The sequence below is a fragment of the Zerene cesonia genome, chromosome 25 (genome assembly GCF_012273895.1).
Source record: "Zerene cesonia ecotype Mississippi chromosome 25, Zerene_cesonia_1.1, whole genome shotgun sequence".
NCBI classification, from domain to species: Eukaryota; Metazoa; Arthropoda; class Insecta; order Lepidoptera; family Pieridae; genus Zerene; species Zerene cesonia.
In genome coordinates, this window is record NC_052126.1 from 185302 (window position 1) to 204338 (window position 19037).

Genomic DNA, 19037 nt, shown 5'->3' on the forward strand with positions numbered 1-19037 from the left:
CCTTTTAAAACACATAAAATTACTTGTATGTGTTAAGCACGCTTCGGCACGAATTGGACCAGCTCGCATCAGGTAAGCACCACACCCCTACAGAAAACCGGCGTGAAATAGCATACTGCTGTGTTTCGTTCCGTGAGTGGGGGAGCCGAAGGCATGTATCCTTTTTCTTACACTTCCCAGACCTATACTTTATTCCTCTCACCAATTATCTTACGCCTCTCCAAATGTTCATGAGCGGTGGTAGCGCTTATCATCAGGCGACCCACCAGTTCCATTGCTTACGATGATGACGATAAAAAAAACTTTGCAGGTCTAATTTGATACTTATTAGAAATATATCGTCAATAGAATCGTCTATCAAACTATTATTATAGTAATAAAGTATCGATAAACACCTGTCAATCGATATGTGGGCGCGCCTAACAGCTGGTCTACACTGTTTTATATTAATTGTATAGTGAAATCATTTTTGTTTCATCATTAACGATAACTGATTTAAAAGAGGGTAAGGGCAGATGTCTCACAGTTTGCTGTAACCCTAAATTGGATAGATATATCGAACATATTTTATTCATATCAAAGTAATCTCTATCTATTTAGTAATATGTACCAGAATTTTAGTAAGTAAATGAAATTGTTATTAAAATAATAGTTTTGATAGTTTGTTTTTTACGTTTGTAAGAGGTACATTAAAAAACCTTAAAGTACTGCAAAGTTTTAAACAAAGTCGCTTTCCAAATTTAATGCGTGCGAAGCCGCAGGCAAAAGCTAGTCAATAATAAATCGATTAAAGTTTTAAAATAGGTCCATATTTATGGTACTAGCTAGTGAAAGGCTATATCTATTATATTTTAACTATATATTTATGGTAAAGTCTAAGAAACATTCATCCGTACAATCTTTATAATCTCGTTCAAGCTTGAAACAGATTAAATATTATATTGGAAACCCGAAAATTTAAAATGTACCACGAAAAAGGATTAATTTAATATGATAAACCCGAATAACAGACAAAAGAATAATGCCTATCGCTTAAATCTTATATCAAAAGAAATAATATATCTATTTACAACATTTAAACAACATTTACGATATAATAATAATTTTATCATGTAATTTCCAAAAACATGCGTAAAACTGAACGGAATCAAACTCGCTACAAAACGTGTTTGACCGCGGCAATAAGTTATTGGCTAATAAATCTTAATTCACCATAATACTGCCTAATGCTTTAGGGATGCGCGGCGAACACGGAAATATACTTTGCGGAAATTGGCCACTTTTTGTGGGGAAAACTTAGCGTAGTAGTGTTTTGTTAGATTATGTAAAGATGGAGAATTTCGTGTGTATATTGGTTTAGAATTACACGTTTAATAAAGGATTAGTTATCTCAATACATGTAAACGATTCAACAGCAATCTTATTACAGAGGTCGTCTAAAATTACGTGTCAATAGCAGAGATGGAAGCTCTCTAAAGATTTTAATGTAGAATTAGTCGGAGGCCTGTATCCTTTTCCTCACCTTTCCTAGCCCAGTTCTTCTTTCCAGTCATGAATCCTTTCCTTATCTCTTTAAGTCGGGCAGCGTGTTCGCAGAGGCATTACCTCTGAGAATGTTCATGGGCGGTGGCGAACTACCAGCTAAGCTAATGATATATGACTGGTAAGGAATATGCTATTTTAAAAATAAATTCAATGTTTTATTCCATTAAACCGGTACTAACGAATCATAAACCAATAAAAAGACAATCGAAATCATCGAAATAAACAACGGAGTCCGCATCAATTCTAATTATAATTGAGATACTCTGAACGAAATCTATTGAATAAATAAATCAAACCGATCCGAAATAAAATAGGTATGGACGGAATATATGTCCGTTATACAATTAAAGTGACGTTCAAGTGAAAAATCGTAAAATGCGAGAATTATTAATGATATAGAGAAACATTTCTCGTGTACATCTGTCTGTCGGTGGATCCGAAAAGCACGGACATAAAACTACACTTACCGCCGTTATCGCGCTTTATTATTTACATGTGCAATGCGAAAACTCAATGGCTGGCATCTGAAATAGTTCGACAGCGTGATATCCAATTCTGCTGGTACTTTTGTGATTTTAATATATAAACACACTTAGGACAACTGTAGTTTGAAGAAAAATTATTCTCACAGTCTTTTATAATTAGTTTTTTATTGCACTTATAATATGTTAAAGGTGACCTAGTAGTTTTTATCTTAGTAGATAAAAGGTGAAAGGATAGAAAATCTTCACTTTGGTAGCTGCAATCAGGAAGGTAATTGAAATTTAAATTACATTAGTCTTGATATTAACGGCAGCTGGCAATTGAATGATATTGTATGAGTTATTATGGATTGTCTATTCAGAAACTTCACATATATTTAATTTACAAAGAGCGCATATTATTTTCATAATGTAAATAGTTTATCGCAAGATGAACAGCCATTTAAATCACCGCTATCGTTGATTGTAATAAATTAAATAGTTATTGTAATCAACAAAGACTAAATATTTGTATACAAACAAGTTAGGCCCGTTTCCTTTTCCTCACTCGTCCCAGTCCATTCCTTCTTTCCGTCGGTAATCCTTTCCTTTTCCTTTACCCCTTAAAAGCGGGCAGCACATTCGCAGAGGTAGTGCCTCTGCGAATGTTCATGGGCGGTGGTGATCGCTTACCATCAGGCGAAACACCAGCCCAGTTGCCCGCTATGACATAAAAAAAAAGTTAAAATAAAAAAAGACGTACAAATAGTTCATCGATAGGATAGCGCAACACTAGAGCAATATATCTTTTTAATAATGAAAGGATTTAGTGAGCAGAGTGGGGAGTTGGGGCGTTTTTTATTTTGCACCGAAGCGAATGACGTCATGCATCGCTAATGAGCGAGCCATGCTGTGTATTGGGGCTTAATTAGTTTGTTTTACCTTGCATGTTTACGAATTGGTTTCTCTGTACGTTTGTATGTAGGAAACAGCAGGCAGTTTTGAGAGCGTTAGGTGTCTTTTGATGGATTTTGACAACCGACTTCAGAAAACTAAATTCTGAGATTTTTATAGATGCTCAATTGATAGATTATTCCACGCTATCAAAACTAAACGTTTTCCCACAAAAGGTCTCACATCAACCGATAGCGGTGGTCAGGCGTAAAAAATACAAAACTTAAACACACACTGCCTCGGTTAGCTATAAAATAAATACATCCAAGTAAGAATCTCGCGGTGTGGCGCGAACTGAACAAAAAATCATACCGCCGGCTTTATACTCTATACGAGGCATCACGATTTAATGGATAAAAAAATTAAATAAAATAACATTTTTCCCAGACCAAGTACTGACTGCAGCATTGCTCTCCTGAAGAAAATTATCCCGTTCAGAAGACAGTGCTTCCTTGAAAATTTTGACAATATATATATATGTGTATTAAATAATCGAGAATAGTGAGCTAATAAACGATATATGTATGGGAATTTTAGTTGCTTTTACTAGGCACGTCACCTAGTGGTATAGAGTTAACATTCATAGATTTGAGTGTAGAAACTGCATTCTTTTGCTGGCTCTGAACTGATTTGTGAACCGGTGGTAATTTATACAAAATAGGGCGATAAAACACGCGCAAAAAGAGTTTCTATTTTAAAGAAGATATGTTAATGGTACAAGAGAGAATACCATAAACTAATAAGAAAAATCGTTACTTATAAGTCAATTTGCCAACGAAGAATGAGTAAAATGGAAAAAATAATTATCAAATCATTCAACGCATAGTCTTTGTTTGTGTATTAAAATTTAATAATAATAAGTGCTTGTTCAAGCGAATCATTAGCTATTATCTTTTATCCGCTTTATATAGAGTTAATAAAAATCTAATTTTCCACAGTCGTATTCGAAATTTAATATTTTCAATAACAGAAATACTTTCAATATTTCTTATTCAGTATTTTCTCCTGAAAATATTTAATTAAATTTAATTTCGTAATACAATAATAATAATATTTATTATGCCGATTCGAAAGTGCATACAAGATTTTTGAATTCAACTAACACTTTATAAGGCTTTAAATTGAGTTCAAGTTAATTTCTCTTCACTCTTTCGAATAAGAATAGGAAAAGGATAAGCCTCCGGCTTTGCCCGTCCCACTCCCTTCCTTCGTTCCTCTCGTCAATCCTTTTTTAATCCCTTCTCAATTTAAAGTCGGCAATCCATTTGGAGAGACGTAAGGCAATTGACCTCACGCCTCTCCTAATGTTTATGGGCGGTGGTAGCGCTTACCATCAGGCGACCCACCAGCTCCATTGTGGACTATGACATAAGAAAAAAGAATAATTTTGCAAATGTGTACGTGCACGTGTCTAGTAAACGGAGAAATAGAACATACATAAAATCCTAGAACCTTTAAAATTTATGAAGTCGCTTAACAATACCAGAAGCATGGATAATCGAAGCGAGAGTGTAGAGCCACCAGTAGAAAACGCATCATGTAAAGGCTACTGTTTGCCGAGATTTTATTATTTCCTCGTGTGAATGGCTTTCGGATGTGTTACTCATTTACTGCTACGTCTTTGTGACCTGACTTCACTTGGTTTCATTATTTTATAGGTTTTATTGAATGCGTTATATAATCATTATACGTTAGATAATGCATAATGTTGAGGAATGTTTTTGTCATAACATTACAATTATACTAAGACTATGGTATAGCTACCTAATTGCGTATTATTAGTTCTTAAGGTACTAGGTACAGTTTCTCATATTAGTTTAGTACTCCTACAAATACTATATATCGCCAGATCGACTGAATCTGTATCTAGGTACGATTAGATGCATATTATGATCTAGAACGAAGGTTCTATGTGATCGGGGTACATCTGGGCTTATTGAATGGCATGTAATACGCTCACATTAATTTACAAATAGCTAATATAGAAAAAGGTGATGCGAAACATTTGTTTTTTGGAAACTTTGTTTCCGACGAATTGAGAACCTTCCCTTTTCAACAAGGTTACCAAAATCGAAGAACGTTCTCAAATGGTAGATGTTTTGGAAGGTTTATTTTACAAGCCAGTTAATAAAATCCATCACGTATGTTATCCACAGCTTAACTTCCAACTGTTCACGGTACGCATAAGCCTGATTCCCGCAAGAGTATTTGCGAGTTGCCTACAGCCTGTTTGCTGAACACATACGCCTCTCAAACAAGTAGACGCGTTTCTCGAAATATCACAACTATACGAATATTTGTTTACGTATCGGCCTATTTGTTTTACCTTGGTATATGTTTTAAATCGTGAATGGTTTTGATTTTTTGTGTCATAAATTTTCTTTCGAGGATTTAAGAATGTAGCAATATGGAAAAAAAGCTTCTTAAATTTATTTATTTAATATAATCGTAGCCAAATTTTCGGTTTAGGTATTTTTATAAAAACGCCTAACATAACATTTACGAATTTTGTATCATCAAAGTTTCTCAATGTGGTCGAATTGGCAGATACAAATGCTGCACTTAGAAAATCAACAGTTCCAAGTGCCCATTCTCAGCTAAGTCATCAAATTACTACAAAATAAATAGTATATTAACGTCTGTTAGTAATCTCATTAGGAGCCAATAAAGAAGCCGCTGGCAGCATGTCACCGTGTTAACGAAATACAAATATTTGAAGGCACAAATTAAGTCTAATATCCAATGCAAAGTACTGTTTAACTAGAAACTAAGTGAATCCACAAAGTCACTTTTAGCGGGCTGTGGATAGAATTAGAGGATTATCATCAATAACATGTTGGATCAATACTGGGTGTCAATTATGTATTTATCGGAGCTGGTCTTGCTCGCTTGATGTGTGAAGGATTAAACTCAAACATCTATTATTTCATCATAAGACATCGTTTTTTAAAGGGCAAAATATATACTGAAATAACCCGTTTGGAAAAAAACTCCCACAGAAAAGAACTGGAAAAATATTCTAGTAATTCGCCAAAGTGGAAAAGTCTGATTTGATGATGTGACAATTTCAAAGTACGCCGTGTTACTTTGATGTATGTTTGTATAAAATTTAAAACTTATATCTGAAAAATAAAGTTCGGAATAGGTCTGCACAACCGCCTACATCTAAGGTATAACCTATCTGTAATCTAATGTTTTTATAAATGGGGTAGTTAATTGAATATCATATAATTTCATAGATTGCAGCATAGCATGATAAAAATTAGAACGCATCATTTCGAAAGTTATAAGTAACGCATTTAACACCCTCGACCACCCATTTGCGACACCTTTAACATGCATAAAAGTTCAGATATGAGGCGGTATAAAAGCCATTTATAAGTAATATTGTGAAGGTTGAATCAGGTAGAAGGCCTTGTGAAATGTATCAATATAGTGCAACTTTTGTATGCGATGTGCGAAGAGGGAGTCACGCAAGGTGAAGCAATGGGACCGCTGTTTAATCTTTTATGTTTTTTCAAATATAATTCAAATGAACTAAAAAGGATAACAGGTAACGGTTCAAACTTTTGATTTAATTGTTGTGCATGTTTTGATTCCCCACAAGCGAGGCGTGCTTTTTAAAAAATTTAATAATTTGAAAGAAATGAAAAGTGTATCGCTTATCATACTATTTTTCAATTTAAATACAAATTTATTTTCTATCTATTAAAATAAGATTGTATTTAAAATATTTTCCCTACCGTTTGCTTCAGTTAATGAGGTCAAAATTACTTTCAATAAATGCATTGTTAATGAAATGTAATATTTTTGTCTCGGTACAGATATAAGCAGAAATGTTGTTTTGATTTGCTTGATGTTATTAATGACGTTATTAACGATTCTAACTAAAGAAAAATTCACACTACCACCGCTTTAAACACTTGTTACACTTTAAACACTCATAAATGAGAAATATTAGCCTCACATCCCAGTTTATAGCACAATTTGAACATCAATGATTATTTAAACAGTTTCTGAAATTTCAAATAGTAATAAACTTACCTGAACTCGACTCTCCGTCAAACCGATCCTCATTGCTATCTCCTCTCTCATGAAGATGTCAGGGTAATGTGTCTTCGTGAAGCATCTTTCCAATTCATTCAGTTGTGCCGGTGTAAACCTGTACACACATTTGATATTGTTTATTAATCTTTTATCACAACACATTCGGTCCTGTTTACGTTATGGTGTAGAGCTTATACAGAGTACTGGATAATTCAAACGTCGGTTATCATTTTCTGCTACAACTTTATTAATTTGTTGTGTTTTATAATTATTGCTATCTGGACTAATTGTTTAAAAATATTGTATATTTATAATAATCTATGGACCTACTGAAGCTTTTCAAAATTATTTATTTTATCAATGGAATGCCACGATATTTGCGAGTGTAAGGTTTTAGTTTAATTTGTTTTTATTCTACGTCAACACGGGTGCAGCCGGGTCGAGTTGCTAATTAACAACAATCTAAGCAAACGTAATAAAAATGCAAGAATCAGGAAAATAGAATAAACCACAAAAGTTATTTTGAACGGTATTTTTCGAATCGCTCTTCATACGTTACGGCGCTAGTCTCTCATATTCTTCATTGGATCGCATAGTATTATCGCAATACTGAACAATATCTCTGTAATACGTATAAGAAGGCGATCCACAATACGCACCTAGTCCTGTGTCTCTTCTGTTTCGCCGGCTTGTCGCTGTCTGATGCAGAGGAGGACATGCTGACTGGCACGGTTGCCATGTGCTGGCTGTGTTGCTGGTGAATTCCACCTGTTTATAGATTCAGTATAAAAAACACATCAAAGCCACAGTTCTGGTCATTCTACATTAGGTACTGTACATTTTAGAACACAACAATATAATTCTTTGTTGGCTCTTCTCTGTAGAAGCTACTTTCCGAACCGATTGTCAAATTTTCCCCCAGTTCTTTCTTATTTTCACTCGTTATTACTTCTTACCCCCCTCTTTCCCCACAAAGTGCGGGCAGGCAAGCGGGCAGTGCAATCGCAGAAGCACTATCAGGCGAACCATCAACTCAGTTGCCCACTATGACATATAAATATTTTCATATGTATTGTTACAATTATCACTTTTTAGCGATTTTTTTCTAGTTCTACTACAGCATTAATGAATATATGGAAGATGACAATCCATGGAATGTTGTCGCTTAAGAACCACAGGACAGTTCATTGGCATCATTGTATGTACATGTTACGTATTATGTAGAATTAAAATGTAAAATTTATATCATTTTAAAAGAGCAACTACAGAGTTTCTTGCCAGCTCTTCTCTGTAGAAACTACCTTCCGAACCGGTGGTAAAAGTAATGACGATTCAAAAGTGCTTCTATAAGAAGTCTAATTGAATAAATAAATGTTTGAGTTTTAGATTGAGTTGTAATGTTTGTTGTTTTCTTGCAATCAATCGTCTAAGAGCTAGGCTTACCTTGCAGGTGGTCGGCTCGAATGGTGTGCGCCAGCAGCCTGGCGCCGGGCGCATGGTGACGCTCCACGCTCGGCTTCAAATCGAGCTTGCTCTCGGAGCACTGCTCTTTGTGACCTAGTGAATGAAAGGAATTGATAGCTTATAGATTTTTAAGATCTAGAATCTAGATTGCCTAGAAAACACCATGCGATTTTACTAGAATTTCCTCCAATTTACCTCACTATCTCACATAAATAGCTAAAAATTTGACATCGCTTTCAATTAATGTTATAGTAATTAATGATTCGGCGCTTCATGAAGATGTTAATATGATTAAACTATTTATCTGTGGCGCAGGTACTATATGTATTCCAGTTAACTGTAAAAAGAACTTTTGGACTTGAATTAATATTAGTAAATACCTTTGATAAATTACTTATTCGCATAATTTTTCTGTGTAATATTGCTGTTAAGCTGTGCTGAAGGCAAAATTCATATAATCATGATATTCGTATGTTTGGTATATATTATAATTTCGCAGAGATCACAAAAGGAGAATTGATTTATGAAGCATTCTATTTATAAAGTGTCATCATAGTGCTTATGTTTATATAGTAATTTTCAAAAATTTAGACGACCTTTACAGCAAAGGAAGAGAAAAGGTCGGTTGTATTTCTCAACATGACAAGTACACCAATTTCTGATATAATTCCATTAAAGTAAACAACGCGTGTCACCTAATGTCTACTTAACAACGTAAGGTGACTCACCCGGTGACGTGATTTGATATTGGAAAATGCTTCTCATTAATCTACTATATAAAAATAAGTCGGGTTTTCCTTCCTGACGCTATAACTCCAGAACGCACGAACCGATTTCCACGGTTTTGCATTCGTTGGAAAGGTCTTGGGCGTCGTGAGGTTTATAGCAAAGAAAATTCCGGAAAAATTTCAACAGAAAAGCGGGAAAATCATTTTCGCATACAGCCATCTGGTGGCGAAACGGAGTTCGCCGGGTTTGCTAGTTACATATAAGAACGTACACTCTTGAAATGACTTGTCGTTTCATTACTGTTTGGATGAAATAGTAAATTTAAATGCGCTTTCATTAACTTCGTTTGTATGTTTGCATATAACCGACTCCATTAGGATCGATCTTGAACGGACGGATTTGATTCAAAATTTGTATCAATGATCGCGCCAAGGCAATAATTTCTTGAGTCTTTTTTATTATCTTGATTAGCATCGCCGGGATTAAATAATTTACCTTATGTATATACTTTGTATATATACAAATGAAAAAAAAATTGTTGATTCTTTCATTAATGTGTAGTTTTCTAAACCATAAGGTATTAATTTTATTTATATCGGTAACAGATAATGTAACAAACACTAGACTCCTATACATCACCCTATCACGCTTACAAAGCGTGTTATTCGCTTCGCCATTCGCTATTCGCACGAATGTGTAATGCGGTATTATTAAAGTCTAAAGGCGCTCCATGAGAGTTATGTATTTTTAAAATACAATTTATGTTTTTTTTGCAGAATTTTAAATCACAAACAAATCTTAAGGGGAAATTATCTGCAAGTCATTATATATATATATATATATATATATATATATATATATGCCTTTAATATCACTACATAGTATAAAACATAATTGCTTTCCGCCGGCTGTCTGTATGCTTAATCTATCTTTAAAATTACGCAACAGATTTTGATGGTTTTTTTTAATACACAGAGTGGTTCAACAGGAAGGTTCATATATACTATTACATATTTACTTCTCTGTAATAATTTAACGCATGCGAAGCCACGGGCAAATGCTAGTTTAAATATATAACCAGCACCATAAATATTCGAGGTAAATAATTCCCAACGCTAACAAGACCCAAATAATTTGGAGCACAGCGCGAATTCATTAGAAATGTATTTAAACGCGTAATGAAATGTGGAATTTGAAGGCAAATAGAAAATTCAGTGTCCCGGAGATTACTTGGAGAGCAAAACGGCGCAACTTGGGCGATTTGCTTAAGTCCTGCTACTTAGCGAACTCGGTGTCTTGGCGACTTCACGAGCGAGTTTTGGAATGGAAATGTAATAAAATTGCAATTAACTTAATCACGGTTTTCATTTAAATCGACAAATTTAATTACATGAGAAATCGATGAGTTTTTTACATTGAATATTCCCTAACATTCATAGTAAAATTTGTTATAGCTACCATAAATAAATGATTTCAATGGAACAATTATTAACATGAAACAATACGCCAGTTTCTAATCTTTAGAATTAATTACCTTATCACACGGCTTTCACTGAAGCGCGGTATTAATTTTATCATCTGTATTATAGAGATTTCTTCAAAATGAAGTACGTACACGAGGAAGAAAGTTTAACGGTACACGCGAGCGAAGCCGCGAGTGGAACGATAGTTTCTTATAACATAACCTCAAAGCTCAAACTCAAACATTTATTTGTTCAATTCTATCTCTTATATGCACTTTTGAATCGCCATAACACAGTGTTAACATTTACCACCGGATCGGAAAGCAGTTACAGAGAAGAGCCGGCAACAAATTCTATAATTGCTCTTTTAAAGTAATATCAATTTTACATTGTACATAATATTTAATACGTATATTATACATAACAATGATGACGAATTCAGAAATACAATTTTATTACATTTTGGGAAAAAACGCAATTTATCTGTGATTGAAATATACAAGTGGCTGCATTTCTTTGAATAGTAGTTTCCTATTCTAATTTGGGTGAGAGTCTCTTATTTCTCAGAACAATACTCTTACTTGAAAACAAAAAAAATCGTACTTCCCAACTTCCCAATCAAACACACAAGAAGTCACAAAATAAACACGGTTTCATTCTTAACATATGTTAACATATGTGAACATTGGTATACAGAGTATAAACTTCAAATTAACTAGATACCTGCACCCACCCCACTAAACCGTAGTTGAAATTAAGTCTTTGACTCTCTTATTTAATTCGTCTTTGGCCGACAGTTCAGTAAAACAAACAATGTATTTCTAATATAAATTCTCACACTTATTACGGTAATTAGTGGTTATAACAGAATTCAGGATTTTTTCAATGACCTTAACTTTACATTCTGTAACCCTATGTATAATAGAGTACCTATTAGAAAACCTAAAAAGTAAAATGAAAATGTTAAATACGTTCTCAGGTTGTAGCGTGACTAAGAGACATAGAAATTTAATATGTACGTATTACTTATAGATAAAAGAAAACTACCAAAGAATTCAATGTCGTAGCAGTAATTACTAATTAGTATATTCAGGTATCATAGAGAGATCATGGCTACCAAAGAAAGCAATGTTTCCACTTAAAATCAAGTTTTACACCCTATCAACATGGGCATTTGCAATACAATCAAAAACTACCCTCAACCGCCGGTTCTGTTTACGGGACTCGATCCCATTAACCCCACTTTACGAGCCAAACATAATCCAGGGGCACGGGGTGTTATTGCGAATAAAATGCACTATTTTATTGTATTGCTTCCGTATAAATTTAATTTGAATGTTTTTAACTTTGCTGTTGAATTTTGTACAGCTTTTTTTGTCTTGTTCGAGGCGCGTTTATAAAAAGCTCTGATAAAGTCGTAACATAAACTTATTTATGCTGTTAATTGTATTATAAAGTAATATTTAGATTTAATATTGGTTGATACCACATAACGTATGTCAGATCGCGCGGTCACAATAAAATACACCTGTGTCGCATCTAACTAGCTGAAAATATATACATTTACGATATTACATCTATTACTAAAGGAGTTCGCTTATTCTACCGTGATATTATTAGAGATTATGTAATTGGGTTTGTAAAAGATTAAGCAGTACAAGACGCGGTCAAGCGTTTGATGGGTAAACGCTCAATGCCATTTGAGTATCCTGCATTCAGACACCAAGATATGGCAAGATGCGTATTAATTAATCTTGATAACTATTTACGCACACGCACGCACGCACACGCACACTTATTTAATTATTACAAACAGTAGGCATTTTCTTTTGTTTTTCATACCCGAAATCTAGAGCAAATAATAAATATGAAGGAATTATAAGGATGGGAGAAGAAAACGCGATTAGTAGGAAGTATCAAATAGGTAGTAACGAGGTAAGTAGTTAATAAGAAAATATTTAAAATATTTGACTGCACATGTATCTCTACAATTTATAAAACTGATAGAGTGTAGAGTCCAAACACTCATAATGATAGATGGATAATGCATATACATGAAGCAGTATTATTGATATGATAATAAAGCAATTTGGTACAACTGAGTAGTATTTTTTTAATTCCTTTTTTTATGTGCAAGTTTCTGAGTACTATAAAGTTATTTACATATAATAAGCTAGCTTTGAATTGTTAAATTGTAAAGTTTTATGTAGTCTTTACGTGGTTAAATGATATTTTAATTCGAGTCCATCCGGACAGGAATGAAAAATGCTATGACAAAACCCGAACCTATACAGTCATAGGGACTTCGAAATTGTCTTATTAAATTTATTAGATTATGAGTTAGTAGAGTAATGATACAAATTATTATCTACTAGAGCTTTTTTAATTACCAACCGATTTCTTGAAAGCTCTATATACAAATAGGTCTCTATGTAGAGATAACTCTACCTTATTTTACCTTATTTAAAATGTCCTAAAATAAATTTTAATTGATAATAAATACATAGAACTATAAAAGAGCCACACCTAAAACAAGTCAAACCTACACATTTACCTAAATAAATAACGACTAGGTAAATACCTTGACTTTTAAAGCGTAGAGTTTTTGTCAACTTAAATAAAAATAAAAAATACCCGAGAAAACAATCGCTTATCTATAAGATTTGTTAGATTTTAACTCAATGAATTAGGAGTGATTTTCTTTATCAAATTAATTATAAAAAATTAAATACTTGTTAAACTAAAAGTAGCTTTTTAGTAGCTAATAAGGTTCTAAATGTCTCTTCTCGATAATTAATTCATTCAATATCTCTGATTGTTCACTAAAGTTACCAATTAAAACAACTTTTAAACATTTTACCAGAATTAATAAGTAAGGTGGGGTTGCCTGGTGGCGATAGTAAAGCGATAAGACCTCTCATTCGTTTTATTCAAGATAGCAAGGTATAGAGGCTGAATATAACACAATAGATAACCGATCATAATAAATAAATCATAAATCATTACATATAGATGGATTCTGCACAATTTTTGGGAATAAATTAAAACCAGAGTCCCACCGTTCTAAGATCAATCGACATATTACAAATAATTAGCTAGGTATCTATGTCTATATATGTGAATATATAATTGAAGTAGTGATTTAAGTTACATACAAATTCATCAAGGTTTCGAAATTCCTATGAACATTTTTATCAATGAATAAAACAATAGAGCCTTACCTCCCAAGGCTGTAGCGGTGAGGTTGTTGAGCATGGCCCCGAAAGGCCACCCTTGGCCGCGCCCTATGCCGCCATCTCCCCCCACACACCACAACAAACCAATCGTAAAGTATCACACAGCAGATCCCAGGACAATCCACCGCACGAGGCTCACACCACTAGCCGGGGAGCATTTTCCATAAAACCGATGAAAAATCCCCAACGAAAAAACCGTCACGCGAACGTGCGAAATAACAGCAAACGCCGCTTAATACAAAATAATTATCGCTATATTAAACCCAATTAGTTTTAATTACTACTCCGCTCAAACTTATTTACACACTTAATTTTTGTTATAAAATTAATATAACCCGTTTAGTATCAATTTGTATAAATTTTCAGTTTGATTGGTTCGCCCTTAAAATGATCGTTTAATGTGGAAACCCGCCGACGACTGCTACAAAAACAGATAACGCGCACTTTGTGTGCCTCTGCCGCTTCGGCGACGCCCTCGCAAACCTCGTCCCGTCCCTCTCTGACGCACGCCAGCCCCGTATACGCTATTCGCCCCGCGCGGCACATCAGTAATGGATGCTTACATTTTGTTTACGGTCGATTTGAACAAACGAATAATCTATTATTTCATTCGTGCACATATTATTGATACGGCGTTTTCGGGCTCATGCAACATTCAACAGCCGACACGAATAGGGTCGTCTCTTTCGCACCCGCGGCTTTCGCGGTTCGTTTCGGAACGTCGATGAAAATGGAACGCGTTCGAATTGGCCAATGGGAGCGCGGGGAAATCACTTGAAGCACTGAGGCAGGACTATATTGAAATATTATGCGTATACCTTGGGCGTAGCGTTTTGTAATGGAAAAAACAAATATCTCCGTATAGATAGGTACAAGGAGTGGACAAGGGCTCGGATAACCGTTCGGAGTTCACTGAGTGCGAACTCTTGTATCCATTCCGCGATGCGGACTCCTTTGAATAAAGAATGTGATGCTTTTTTTTAATTTCCTATAAAAGAAAGCGTAAATGTGCTAAATATTAAATTGGAAGACAGTAGCTACAGAATATCTAGCTACCTATACAATACATTAATTGATTTTCTTATTGTTTTTGCAGCCTACCTACAACTTTGACAATAAATTGTCTTTGTTCTTTACTTCTGTGAATGTTTAATTTCAAATGTAATAATAACAGTGCATTATCTGCTTTAAGTATTAGGAATATCGCAAATTATTGATTATTTAGTCTGGTATTAAAAATTCAAAATGGTTAAAGAAATAATTAATGAATAAAAATTCTTTATTTATCTTCACAATTTACTAAACTACTAAGTAGTTCTTAAGTTATGATGGACTAGTGACTGAAATAGGTCGTTAAAAGACCTTAAGTACAGATCGAATAAAAGTAAGAAATTTCTAAAGCCTATAATTGCTTACCATACATAGCAATTAAGGTTGGTAATAACAGGTTTTGATTTAATCTAGGTTTCTAAAATGACGTCTCTTCTCCGACGGGAAGATATTAAAATTCTTCTACTTATAGATATATCCATCTAATTTAAATAAATAGAAATTAATTAGTAACAAACTTATTTAACAAATTGCCTGAATTATTTTTTTATTACAAAATAGTATTTAATAAGAAAAAGCATACTGGGGATTGGATACGGATGAAAATTCTAAGCTACCTAGGTACTTAATACGTACTTATGTAATATTTTACAACTCAATACACCTTTTTATTGTATAAATATGTTTTAAACCTATAAATATGAATGAAAATTCATTACATTTTTCGAATAGGTGGTGGTACGACGGATACCTACCCTAGAACCTAACATACAATAATTCAAAATCATATAAAATAATGTATTAAATATCTGTGCTATAGAACTAGCGTATCGCCTGTGGCTTCACTCGCGTCACCATGTTCTACTTCCAGCCCCTTTTTCAGTTTATTGAACGCCTAAAATAAAGAAGGCATATCCTTTCCATCCTACTAATATTATAACTGCGAAAGTTTGTAAGGATGTGTGTGCGTTTGTTGCTCTTTTACGCAAAAACTACTGATCCGATTGCAATGAAATTTGATGCGCAGACAGCTGGACAACTGAAATAATATATAGGCAACTTTTTATCCCGATATTTCTACGGGATACGGACTTACTCGGGTGAAAACCGCAAAGTTACCTTCTCCATTTAAATCACCATAATCGTTGCTAAATAGAAATAGTGATTTAATTATGAATATAGAGAATTATGTTAATACTAACCGAAATAAAAAAAAATATGTATAAGAAATAAACAGAGGTTTTATTATGATTATATTTATTAATCGATACAATAGCGAATTTATAACAGACATCGTGTGTCGTGCAAATTGAAACTTATTACTAAACTGATTCACAATCTGTATATATTTTCAAAATGGCGGCCAGCCATCACTACACAATTCTGCATATTTCGTTCATATTTCAGTACATATATATGGTAGTACCTATCAACAAAACGCAAACAGAAAGGAAACACAATATCGCAATTGTAATGTTGTAGTGCCCTTGCGCGAAGGTATTTTAAAATGAAATACCTCTGAGCGCTCTCCCCGTAATTGGGAGCCGGCTGTAATTATATTTGCGTGGAACGGGCCTTTGTGCGCCGCCTATATAATGTATACTGGTATATATTTGCTGTTGGATCTGTTTGATGACGACTACGATGGCGGAGCTGTGCTCGATTGTGTTTTAAACTCGGATGTGGATATGGTCATGTCTCCCATAAACCATGCTTTTTTAAATCTTTGTAAAAAAGGGAATTGTTCAAAAACTGAACATGTCATCATCATTTGAACAACTTAATCTGTTTAAATATATCTATCGAATTATATTACAAACTAAAAACAACTGTAATCTACGACTTATTCCTATCAGCACAATTCTGTACATAATCCTGGTGTTTTGAGATGTAGGGTTGGAGTATAAAGAATGTAACAATCCCGCCTGCCGTAGATTATATATATCATTTATGGACATAAATGAAATCCGCGACATTTCGCACACACTCCACTAAAATATGATATACATCCTCAATCACATCCCACTCAGTACATCTTCTTCATAAGGTATAACTGTTTAGTGGGATGTGTCCAGAGCGAAGTCGAAACGCCGACACTATTTCAGCCCGGCTAAATTTTGCTCCAGTAAGTCATGGCGAACGAGTCTATATATCGAGGCGAATAGTTTTATACAAAATTCCTCTACTTTACTATGAAAAGATAATTCTGTAGGTATCCTTCCCTCATCATTCCCAGTATATTCCTTCGAGAATCCTCACCTGATACACCTTCACCTTTTAAAGCGAGCGGCGCATACGCAGCGGCCCTTCCTTTGCAAATGTTCATGGGCGGTGGTGATCGCTTACCGTCGGCTACCGGCTCGGTTCCCCGCTATGACATAAAAAGATATTTTATATGCAGTTATGTGAGTTATGGAGTAGATAATGCATATTTTACTAAACTACTTAGGTAAGTATACTTGCACCTAACAAAGTCGATAGATCTTTATAAAATAGAATATTGTACAAATTAGTCAGAGATTGACCAATCGTTGTCTGTTATCCACTCGTCTTCCATCTCTTACATAAAAATAATGTAAATAAGCACATAACAATTAATCACAAGACGCACCTACCTGTACTGGAGTTAATAAATTCCTAATAGACATGGATCCATCAGCACTGATTAAAGATCATAAGCATCTTCCCCTATCAAGAATCAATTTCAATATTACAACCCCAAGAGTAGAAGGCATATGTCAAATTATTTACAACTAGCTGACCCGGAAACGCTGTTCTGCCTTATTCTTTTTATATACACATAAGTCTTCCTCTTGAATAATTTTATCTATTAAAAGAAACCCCATCAGAATCTGTTGCGTAATTTTAAATTTCTAAGCATTGAGACGCACGGCAAAAAGGGACTTTAATATATAATAATAAAAATTCTTTATTGTACACAAAGAAATAACTTTGTTTTATACTATGTAGTGGTGTTTCTCCGACATAAGTTTGACGTATTATATCTAATTCATAACAATAATTACAAAAATGCAAATGTCTCGAAATCAAATTCTAAAACAATATAAGTGAAAATTAAAATGAGATTATAGAAAGTTCGTTTAATTATATGCATTCACATTTCCCCTCATATTGGTAGGTAGGTATTAAAATTAAACAGCTTGAACTACATTTCTAAATTTAATTCCTCTTTTAAGCCTTTAAACGTATTGTTCAAATCATCTAAAACCGAGTTATTTTCTACCAATATAAGGTTACCTTTAGAACTCTCCCTCTATCTATCCTGTCTAAGTAACTTTTGTTCTACTTTTCAATCAATACAATTGCATCATTTGATTAGCAGTTAATCTAACACCAGTCCTATACCAGCGAATGGACCCTAGGGTCCGCTCCCTGCCGACAGTAACCCTTACCCTTTAAATTCTATAAAATATGATAAAACAATGACCACCGTATTACAGTCCATTAATGTTAAAACTCATAACTATCGAAAACAAACAGCGATCAAAATCCCCATTAACGCCAGCGCGGCGCTTAACGATGATTTTTAATAAAAAATATACCCCTCTTTTAATATTGGTTATACCTCAGGGTAAATAATACCAACGTAGTTGGAAAGATCTATAATTTCTGAACAAACAACTAAAATGCACCTTGAATCAGAGCAGTAGAGTCTAAATTTCCATGATCCTCTCTCACTGACGTGTAAATTCCATTGTAAAGAATTTTAAACTTAAGGGCCTATGGGATAAAGTTGTAAACACGATTACAGAATGTTGTAGTTAAGGCGTTACAGTCGAGGCCGTAAGGAACGCATCGCGCCGGTAAAACCGCGTAGTTTATTATAAGTTAATACGCACCCGCCTTAGCAGATAGCTTCTTGTGTAATGCTGGACAAAGTAACCAAATATGTTTTATGTGGAGTGAACCACTTCTCTTCTTGCCGGCTCTTCTCTGTTACTGCTTACCGAACCGGTGGAAAATGTTAAAACTGTTATGACGATTCACTGTGTACTGTTATTGGCCCTCGGTTACTAGCATCAACCAAAAAAATAATACAGCGGGTACAAAATGCTTGCATTCGCTTT

General features: G+C 34.2%; 1 protein-coding gene across 1 annotated transcript; it reads right to left on the reverse strand.

The window, feature by feature from the left end:
• Positions 1-5720: 5720 nt before the first annotated feature.
• LOC119836568 (homeobox protein orthopedia B-like) lies at positions 5721-14014 on the reverse strand. The gene is made up of 5 exons (XM_038361949.1): positions 13885-14014; positions 8451-8564; positions 7667-7775; positions 7005-7122; positions 5721-5759 (listed from the first exon to the last, which is right to left on the reverse strand). Exons 1-5 carry the CDS (start codon positions 13916-13918, stop codon positions 5721-5723), a joined length of 414 nt encoding a protein of 137 aa, XP_038217877.1. The 5' UTR covers positions 13919-14014.
• Between the last annotated feature and the right edge of the window lie 5023 nt (positions 14015-19037).